We start from the raw sequence: 10,605 nt of genomic DNA on the forward strand, positions 1-10,605 counted from the left end.
TGATGAAGGATTATTCGAAGATGTCAGGGATAAAGCACCAGTTTGGCTATCTCATAGCATTTGGTCGGCAAACTTGTGTCATGCGACTGCTTTAGCATTTAGCGTGGGGCCTTCTACTATAGTGGGTGGTCACATTCAATTTTTGGAGTTTTTGCTAACCGGGACAGCGATCCCGACTCGAGCCCATAGCGAGGGCTTCAAACCTGCAGATTCTACATTTCAGATTTAGCGGATCCGAAAGAACGCACCGGAATAGTCGTGACGAAATCCTAAAAATCCTAACCAGGGGCAAGAAATGTTGTCCACAATATTTTGATCCAGAAGAGCGTTTCCGGTATCGATCATGTGGCACAAGTGGGAGAGACCTTTCAAATGTGATGGAAGTACATGCCTTTGAATCCTCTGAAGAAGACGAATCATACGAGTCTGGCCTACAAAACAGTCCAGTTACTACTATTTCTGAATCCGAGGAGTTTGTGGATTTTGCTGACTGGGCATTCGGCCCGAAGGGCTTACCTGCGTTGCAAATTCTCGCCTTTGGCGATTTTTCTTTGCAAGATCGGTACCATAATCAACAGTTTTTGGTTCACCGTAAATGGGGCAACCAAGTGCATACCAGCAGGAATTGTCAAGGACATTTTTGTGAGGAGGCAGGCGCCCGCAATTTCGTTGTGGCCGATGTTGCGGAGCCTTCCCTCTGGGACTCCATTGAAGTAAATGGTCCCAATTTCCTTTCCAATTGCCCCGAGAGTGGCTTGCTGGAATCTCCATATGAATAATACATGTAGGCTTCTCAGGATACTAAAATTATGGCTAAATCAAAACTTGTGGGATAATTTTTCGCTAGTTTATTCTGTAATCTATAGAACATTATATCACGTGATTAGCGTGTTTCGGACTAGGTTTCGCGAAAGAATCTCCGAGAGATTTCGTTCCATGCTGTACTGTAAAAGACGACAGGGACACACGCACGGGAACGACTAGGCAGTCCTGCCATAGGGGGCCGAGCAAGCGTAGACGGTGCAAGAAGGGAGTCAAGCAAGGACACAATCGAATGCTTCAAACTTCGTGACTGAAACGTACCAGTCGGTAGCACCAGCATGCGAAAGCCATATCTCACGTCGTGCCCCAGAAAAGAATGCGCTTCACAGCAATGGATTCAATGGGTGAGCATGCATGAGCTAGTTTGTTGGGGGTGGCAATAAAATGTGTGATTGGTTCTCTCACACTCCTTTCTCTACCTTGGAGTAGCATAACACGACCTTGCGAAACACCCTCCAATCAAGAGGCTTGCAATATCTTGATCGACGCAGCCTATACCGTAGCACAACTGTCATGGACACGTATGGAGAATTTCCAGAGGACCTACAGCTCCGGGGGTTACATCACTGGTCGACCGGTTCTCCATTCTCCGCAATACGCTTTCACCTCACAATAAAGGAATTGTCGTATTGCCCCTGTTTGGCTGTAGTGCTGAAATACATGAAATACAGTTCGATATATATAGCTGCGACGATTTGGTTTCAATCTTCGAAAGAGAAGAGATTGTCCTCGTCTGTGGGGTCTTCATTAGTTTGCCGATGGAGAGGACTCTTTTGGGGACTTGCATCCCTCCTATGGAAATTCTCGTTGACTTTCTTGTCAAGGTTACTGGCAGCTGGGACAGGGGAAGGGCGCGAAATATTTTCACGATGGGGATGCGCTCTGCCTGTTTGAATAGCGCCGAGATCGGTCACTCGATGAGCGGCGGAAAGAGCAAAGTCGCCGGAGTCAAAGTACGTCCGTTCCTTCCGATTGTCAGCACGCTCACAATGAATCACATTTTAAGTACCTTGGTTTTTTGACCGAGTAAGCCTCCACGCGGCCGCTTTCCGTACTTGCTCAAGTGACGTTTCTCACTTTCAGACAATGGCTGAGGGAATATTATTAGCACCCTTGCTTCAGGGTTGGGTGTTGAAAGGCCCTACTTCGAGATATGGTTCCTTGCGCCCTGATTGCATTCTGAGAGGTAGTCTCGTATTCTCAGAAGGAACTTTCCAAGTACTCGATGGAATTTCTGCCTTGCCTGCGTTACTTATGAATTCCCCGACAAGGTCTATGACGTTGCTATTCTGTCACGTGGTACCTCGCTCGAAGTCCTCGTTCATCACTTGCAGCCAATTACATTTTATCAGTATGTGACTAATCGAGATTATGCCTAACGTTAACCCAGCTAACTAACTTACCACCCAGGCTCCATGTCGTTGCCTGAGACGTAGTTGTTCACCTAGGGCTTACTGATGCTGTACCTTACGACCACGGACAATCACGACAGATGAAGTACACTGTGATGAGCAGCTTATCTAGATTCCCTGATCCTTGGCGGATAACTTTAACGTAGCCGTAACTGACATAAGCCAACAAGGATGGTTGGGGTCCAAAGAGTCCAGGTTGTGGAGTCTGATGCGAGGTACTTTGCGGAGTGGGCTGTATTGCCGGTCACAGGCGTGTATGCTGTCCGCTGAATGTCATTCCAAGCTCAACAGGGAAGTTAAACTAATACCCCAAAAGGAAAGTCCCTTACAAGCGGCCTCACAGCTCAACTAAAAAAACAACTTATCTTCTCCACCTTCCTGTTCCTAGCTTTGCAGATCCCCTACTACGGTTCTCTTAACTTATCTCGTCTTAGTCTAGGTCGAGTTAGCAGTTGATGCCGATCCGAAAAATGAATATGCGCTCTCCCAGCTTTATCCTGTATACGCTTGTTTACTCCAGGCTCGCCATGAATAGCAGCGGCATTAGCACCAGTGACAATAGTTTGCTCAGCGGCTCAGTCCCACAAATCAGCCTCCACATCGAGTTCTGTCTGAGCCAAAGCTTAATATGTCTTCACAACTCGGCTATTAAAGGGTGGAATACTGGTAAAAGGATCATTAACTTGTATTTGCAATAAATAGCAGTAAAGATTGCTAGCCTCTCTGGTTTCTGCTTAGAACCGCATAAATTAAAACTTCAACTCTCAAGCTTCAGACTATACGCCGCCAGGCTTCGTAGCGGTGGCATTTGGTCCAGGTCTGTGCCTCCAAGTCATATGGTGGAGAGGAGGGGGCACAACCAGAGGTCGGCCGTTAAGCTCTCTGGCATCAACCCAGTTCCCATGAATCTGAGCTCGCATGCGCAGCGGCAACTCGATGACGGCCACTGGACGCTCAAAGTCCTTCGTGTCAACAATCACAAGGTTGGTGAGATTGATATCAAGGCGGTGAACCGCGAAGATAACATGGCCATCTCCCTCGGAGGCGTCATCGGAGCGAGGGATAAAGACTGGTTCTTGACAGCGACAGTGGGGACCAGGATAATAGACCTTTAACTCGCCGGTGCTCTTTATCAGCATTGCGGTGGCGTTCAGTCCTTCGAAAATGTGCTTGTCCATGAGATGCTTCTCGGTTTCTGAATAGTAGACGTTCATAAATATGTGGTCGTACTTCCGGCAGTAGAAACGCTCGTCGATCCTGGGGAACTCGTTGGGGATGTCCACCAAGGTGACTTGGTCTGGGATTTCGGTGTTGCTCGGCTGGCTAATATCAATCTCAAGCCGTACTAGGTCCACAACAGTATTTCCGGATGGTTTCTTGCCGTCATTCCTGGGCCAGAATGGGAAGAGATTGTCGTGAGGCCATGTGCCTTCGAAGAAGATTTTGCCGCCCTCCTCCCATGCACCAGCGGTGTGCACAATTTCCGAGTTGGCGTAGTGCGTATACACGCGGTGCTCGTAAGGCTTCCGCCCTGACCCTTCCAAAGGTGTTTCGGGACATCTAGGAGCCACCTCAAAGATGGCAGGCCGGCTAATGTCCCACATAATGGGGACCTCACCAGGCTTTGGGTTGAAAGAGGTAGGCCACTGGCAGAAGACGATCCAGTTCTCCGTCAGAGCAATGTCGTGGATAATCCCAGGCAGGACACGTTTAATACGGTGCTCGTTCTTGACGATACCTTGACGGTCAATAGAATACGATATAATATCATTCGTGCCGTGGTCGATACCCCAGGTGACCAGCTCATCGACATGAGGATCGATTTTTGGGTGCGCCGTGAGGATTGGGCTCAGTATTTGATTACCGAACGGATCCATGCCGATAGTCTCCAGAGTGTCAGGGTCCATGGCGTAGGGGGGATCCATCTCCTGAAGTGCAAGGAGCCTCCCAGCCCAGTAGATGACGTTGGTGTTGCTGGTCGTGCCCAGGACAGCCCGAGCGCATGGGTGCTGGCTGAGTGGGTGTTCATAAAGGTCGGTCCAGAGACTCTCCTTCCTATTTCTCTCCACCTTATATCGGCCATTGTGGACATATCGAATCTTGAAATCTACCTGGTCCTTGTGGATGCGGAAGGCGCTCACGACCCCATGGCCGCCGAGAGGCATATGTCCGGAAGGAATAGGCGTGAAGTGGTCCGACGCAACACGGTAGAAGGTTCCATCGATAGAGTCTGGGATAGTGCCTCTCACCATAACATCGCCGATTTCACCCTCAAGGCGGATTGGCATGTCATATCCCACCAAGATCCTCGGTAGGGGACCACCTAGACGGAAGGTCCTCTGCACCTTTGATGGGAGTAGAGGTTGTCATATCGATCAAGAAAGAGGTACTCAAAAAGCAAGGTTTATATGATGAAGCTGAGATGTAGACAGTGACAAGACAGGACGTAAACTATGTACAGGAGAGCAGCTAGCTTTATACATGTTCTATAGTATGCTGTTTATCCATATGAGGCGCCCGTTGTGATTTGTCACTGACTAAGCGGCGTTCGGCTCCTGGGCGAGAAGACCGGGACACGGGTGGAGTAGTGCCGATACCAGCTGACTAAGCGGAAGTTACTTTCGATGTCCCATGTCGTTAGTCTCGCAGCACTACGGGAAAGTATATTGTCGCCGTTCGGAGAGCATGTCGCCCCGTCTGGGATGGTCTTCTGGTTGTAGAGACAGCGAGATCCTCATATCTCCAACTGCTACCTTACGCTGCAAGTAGTGAATAAGTATGTAGTAAGTAATTTTCATTCGCGGATCTGTCAGGCAGTGAGGCCCGATTTGCCTGCAGGGCATTATACACATATGGCTTGGTGCAGATAGTATATCTCAATTGATAGAGTGCAAAACTTGTTATGGTCCGACCCACATACAAATACACAGCAGGGCAAGTACACGCCGATTACTCAAATCGCGGAAGTTGCGCTCTTAGTTCGACAAGTTTAAATTATTAATTGACGGGGGAATCGTCCCTGAACGTATCTTATGTAAGGCGACAGCCTGACCAAAATGGGGGAGCAAAATTACTCGACGTTCCACTTCTCGTTATTGCTCTGGTGGTGTCTCATGTGACAATCCATGTTTGGCATTTTTGTCGAAGTCTTCTGCCACATTGATTATCCGTAATAATGGCTATAGCAGCCTTTTCAAAGATCATAATGTATTAATTCACATTCAGATAAGATGGAATATGCTAACTAGACTAGCTTTGCTATTCGGGGCTCTATCGAGCAACTTGTTTTGAACTTAAAATAGCCCATTCGGATATCCCTAGCAGCGTTTCTGTCTACTTCAAAGAGAGTTACAACATTGTTTGGCTTCAAAGACCACGAACCACTTCAATTGTCTCGCGATTGCAGTAATGACGGCTTTAAATATGCAAGAGAGCTCTGAGCTTGGTTGGTACAAGAGTGACCCTGCAAGTTATTCTACCTTCTCACATTGGTCCTTTATAGATCATCATTTTGACCTCGACCCGACAACTCTTTGGAGCGAGTTTCCCGACGCCCCTACTCCACCACCTCTCCTAGCAGCCGGCTATGGGCTCTCAGTTCCCACATCCTACGACAAATGCCTCCCTGGAACCCAAACGCCACATTTGGTCGAGGCCATATTTTATCCTAGCTATGAGAGCGAAGTCGGATTCACTTGGCCAGGCCCTGATCCATTACACCATGGCACATCTGGAGATGACATTTTTCTCTACGTATCCGCATTCCTGCTCTTGGAACAAGTACATTGGCTAGAATTCCGGCTTTGTGGCCTCAATGAGGTCAACGAAGTGGCTGAGCAGTTTCTTTTTTTTGTCCCTCGCTTCGAAACCATGCTGGGTAATTTAAACCGGGTGAAAGCGCAGATACAGGATGTTATCACGCGACAGGATCGTGGCCCCGTCAAATGTCGTTTTCAACTGCATATATACCCACGACAAGAATCAGGGTTCATGATGCCTACAAGAAGCGCGGTTTCTCCACTGAACAATCATCCAGCTTTGGCTGCCTCCGTGCTCGATCCGGGATTTTTCGTGCAAAATATTGTACGGGGCTTTGTTAATCCGGCTTAGTATTTATCATTATGTTTTTGGGTGGCGCGGGCGCGGGGGAGGGCGGGGGGCGCTTAAGACGAGTATTCCGAGGTTGTGACCACTCAACATGAAGATTATTTTCGTATACAGTATAGTACAGATAGAGGCCCGTGTCGACTATAATAACCTTAATGTGGCATTTTGTAATTCATTAATTGCCCGACGAGAGGAAGGTTTGGTATCCACGCATGCTTTGGAAAAGACCCAAGACACCTTCTCGGACCGCCTGCAAACTTTGCTGAATATCACGGACAATCCCACCTTTAGCGACACAAGTAGATTCTAGTTCGAAATTTCCCGCCTTAATCAACTTGTTCGAACTCTGAAGCATGTGCCATTCCATTTCTAAATCCCGAATTTTGGTACATTCTGCGAGGTAAGAATCCCACAGTTCGGCGAGGAGACTAACCAGGGGAACGGCTTGGGGTATCGATGTGGGGCGTGACTCTTGCAAATGACCCAATTCAGTCAAAATGAGTTTAATGTTGGTCAGAGTGAGGGTCTTTTTCTCGGTTAGACATGGCTCCTTGTTTCTGTAGTCATGTTCGATTTACCTGACGTTTGACTGACGATGCTTCTCCCGGGGAGAAATTGACATAAAGCTCCGTGCAGTGCTTCTCGCTACCGTCGTCTGCGCAAGATCCTCGTCTCCGTTTTGAAGGGGGCATACCGCGGCGTTGAACCGAGGTTCCGATTTCGCTGTAGCAGGATCGTTTGGTATTTTCTGTGGAAAAGTGCCGGTGGTTTTTACGGTATGTTCAGCAGGTTAAGAACATATTTTGTACGTTAATTGGCCCGGTGGTATACTTCATTCAATGGCAGGGGAAGGGGGGTAACCCGCTAATCATTATTGTGCGGACAGTCGCTACATATATCCCGTCAAGGAATGACGGAGCTTACTGGTAAGCAACACGTTATTGAGGGACCTCATGATATGCCCTAATGTTACGTAGTAAATATTTGACTCGAATCATGCCGTGTTCATCACGAAAAATTACATTCTTAAGGCGTTTTCCTCGTATAAAGCATGATGCTACTTTTTTCAAGATATTTGCACAGGCGTATATTCAGCTGACTAGCAAGCATATAGCCACTACTAGAAAACACCAAATGATATCTTATATTCGGCACCACCAAGTTCCAAAGGCATACCGCTCCTAAGGTGGCCTAAGCCAGGTAAACTTTGGTTGGGGGTTAGGCAACGGGCTGTCAGAAAACGGTCATTGGATGCGCATTGAGCCAAACGGTCCTCATTGTATCGCTATAGGCTGCTCATTCAGACTTGAGAAGTGTGACATAGTTTGAAATCGCTCCGAGGATGATCGCCCTATAAAAGCGTGCGATGTCGGACCCAGTGTTGAATGTCGAGGCTTGTACATGATGCCTAGGGAACCACAGACCTCATTCCCATCCGCGACGGGTAGAAAGGTTGAGCCGAGAAATCATGTTCGACAACGGTGCTATACAGCCCATTCAGAAATATGCAATGACCAGAATTCAGGAATCAGGTGCTTGACCGATGATCAGATACGAATCTAATGGTAACATTTTGCTGTAGATACAATGCTGCAGGTATCTGTCTCAGTTCACGGAGCTATTATATAGGATAATGTGTTAAGAACCCTGATTAGATTTTTCCACTGGACTTCTACGAGGAACAGGGGAGGATTATTGCCGTCGGTGTAGATATTACGAGTAAAAGCATGAAATTTGAATAATTGCCCATTCTGACTATATTTCGTCTAACTAATACTGTCAACTTCGCCTGACGTGAGCCTGTGGTTCTATGGCTGAAAGATTGACAGAGCTCCGTCTATCAACGTCAGGGTCGAGAGACATGAAACTGATAATTCACCCAATCATCCGCCAGTATCGTCCAACCATGTAGCAGCCAAGCAGATTATTCTTAGGTTCCCAGGAGCAAGATACGAAAAAGCATCACATGGGTAGATACCTAACTATTTAATTCCGTTCGTTTCCAGATATCCAGTACTGATCTGTTTCCAAGATATTGACACGACATCCGCCCAAGATGCAGATTCCGAGGCTTGCGCATTGCATTCTCGACACTATCAGCATTACAATTATTTTCCTACGTCTGACACTGTGGTACCGCACATTTCCTCTTATGCGAAAATATAGATTTTTGGACCTCGGTGTTTATCTTCTGTCGTTCTGCTTCCTTTTCGCGCTGGTAGTGCTAAGTTGGCGTTGGGAAAATGAAAATGGTCTGCACAACTAAATTTGAAAGATTTGCCCGCAGCTCGTTGACGTTCATGTTCGATTATAGCTCAACATATATTAATTGGAATCGTTGTGATATTTCCACCCTTTGCTGAGGTAGGCTTATTGGAAACACTTTCTACAGTCGGTAACTAAAGACGGACTTTCTACAGTTCCTTCGACTATTCGGGCTACTCGATCTACTCTCAGGCTTGCTGCAGAATCTCTGCTGCATCATAGTAGCAACCAGCGGATTATCCAAACTGCTACTAAATTTCCTAAGCCTACATTCTCCCTTACCTCTTCGATTTGGTATAGCAGTTATCTCTATCGTGGATTACATTTGCATCACAGCGGGCTACTATTGGTTAGCACACCGATCAAGCCCAGGGTATTCGAGCCGAGCTATACTGCAAGGCATTTCAAATCATATGTGTACCGTAGCCGTGATGCTACTTTGCATCGCGTTGCCGGGTGCCTTGTTACACAGTTGGCGGTTATCACTTGAGGTGACTAGATATACCGTAAAATAAGAATTCATGCTGATTGGTTTCTAGGGACAACTTTTGATTTCAACTATTTGGTCACTCCATCATGTCTTTCAAAGCAAAGGAGCTCACTGTGTCAGAGATGAACCGCTGCTACATCTTGACGTTCGACCCATTGCCGGCCAAGGAACGCTTTCGTGTCCCAGCGCAATCCGCGACATTGACTCTTTACCATGATTTGAAATACTGTACCAGAATCGATGGTAGGGCTGTTGATAACATCAAAACTGGATCGTGTTTTCGGTGACCTGCTTCTTGTTTAACTCGGTCTTCTCTGTAACATAAAAAAGATTCCGCAGGAACTTACCACCTAGTAGCACACACTATTCAGGTGTTCGAAGATGCGTCTTCATCAATTACATCAACCTTCTCTGGAGTAGCCTGATTAAGAGGGCCTTCCCAGTCCCTTATGACGCATGCCATTTCCCCTCGTACTTTATCAAACATCTGCCCGTAGTAGGTGATTAAAGCCTCCTGTTCAGCGTGGCGGTACTCTAGGGCTCTCTGCTGTTCAAGCAACTCAATATTGTTGATGCGAAGCGCCTCGTTCTCATCTTCAAGGCGTCGGCTCTCAGCCATTTTTGTTTTGTAGGTCTCACACAGCGTTGAGTAAAGCCTCAACGCCCCTGCAGCCTGTTCGCTAGTGGACTGAATTGATTGCCTAGGTTCTTCGACAAGCGGTTGAAAGTGTGGGTCGAGAGTTTCAAAACGGGTGTCGTGCGGCAATATTCCTCCAGGCGACTATTATGAATGAATGAGCATATATCCACAGCTCCTTTATATCATTACCTACCAGCCATTGCTCCGCGGCTTGGTCTGAAGCACGAATGGAGAAGAGGTCTTGCTGCTCAAGGGGTGGGCAGAGTAGTTCTTGAGGTGGCCTGGCCTGCACATCCAGCTCATGATTGGGACTGTCCATGGTGCTTTCGTGGGGAGTATGAATCCTGCTGAACTTGGATTATAGAAGAGCCATAGATATCTCATTATATATGCAGTCATTACTGTATCGAAACCCACTTGACAAATACATATTAAGTAACCCTTAGTTTTTCCACCGTAGGGCTTTGGCACGCATAAAATGGAGCAAGCCGCTTAAGAAATGATTGATAACAGAAAAATGCTACATTCTGGCCCGATATCCTGCCAGGTGTAATCAAATCTGCTTTATCCGTTGAAGGGTAAACCTTAATACCCACCGTACTATGTGGCGACATAACACAAATGGCATATTACTCCGCGCCTCATCTTGTTGCGACTTTCTCAATAAAACCTTGCGCTTAATCCTTGGCGGTAAGGAGAGTTACTCAGTGTGTAATGGTCAACCCAATTGTGGGAATTATTGTAGCTATATAGAGGGCAGTCTTACTCATTCAGGTCGTCTTCTCCACCACAAGCGAGACCCAAACGATCTCATATTTCCATAATAAGTTGCGCAATTGATCGTAATTGTGGACGATAATTATCTGCTT

At 47.1% G+C, this 10,605-nt stretch overlaps 4 protein-coding genes across 4 annotated transcripts; 1 reads left to right on the forward strand and 3 right to left on the reverse strand.

Moving 5' to 3' along the window:
- Nucleotides 1-1,523: 1,523 nt before the first annotated feature.
- Nucleotides 1,524-1,963, reverse strand: N7446_005596 (uncharacterized protein; the record flags this gene model as incomplete). Its single annotated transcript, XM_058514344.1, has 2 exons — nucleotides 1,524-1,787; nucleotides 1,832-1,963. Coding segments are annotated over 2 exons (396 nt in total), but the record flags the coding sequence as incomplete, so codon positions are not given.
- Nucleotides 1,964-3,010: 1,047 nt separating this feature from the next.
- Nucleotides 3,011-4,522, reverse strand: N7446_005597 (carotenoid oxygenase family protein; the record flags this gene model as incomplete). Its single annotated transcript, XM_058514345.1, has 1 exon — nucleotides 3,011-4,522. One exon carries the CDS (start codon nucleotides 4,520-4,522, stop codon nucleotides 3,011-3,013), a length of 1,512 nt encoding a protein of 503 aa, XP_058371523.1.
- Nucleotides 4,523-9,182: 4,660 nt separating this feature from the next.
- On the forward strand, nucleotides 9,183-9,383 carry N7446_005598 (uncharacterized protein; the record flags this gene model as incomplete). Its single annotated transcript, XM_058514346.1, has 1 exon — nucleotides 9,183-9,383. The coding sequence occupies one exon, from the start codon at nucleotides 9,183-9,185 to the stop codon at nucleotides 9,381-9,383; it is 201 nt and encodes a 66-aa protein (XP_058371524.1).
- An 80-nt stretch (nucleotides 9,384-9,463) lies between these two features.
- Nucleotides 9,464-10,055, reverse strand: N7446_005599 (uncharacterized protein; the record flags this gene model as incomplete). Its single annotated transcript, XM_058514347.1, has 2 exons — nucleotides 9,464-9,877; nucleotides 9,930-10,055. The coding sequence occupies 2 exons, from the start codon at nucleotides 10,053-10,055 to the stop codon at nucleotides 9,464-9,466; spliced, it is 540 nt and encodes a 179-aa protein (XP_058371525.1).
- Between the last annotated feature and the right edge of the window lie 550 nt (nucleotides 10,056-10,605).

This window comes from Penicillium canescens (assembly GCF_028828765.1).
Source record: "Penicillium canescens strain IBT 15451 chromosome Unknown utg000004l_segment0_segment0, whole genome shotgun sequence".
NCBI lineage: Eukaryota > Fungi > Ascomycota > Eurotiomycetes > Eurotiales > Aspergillaceae > Penicillium > Penicillium canescens.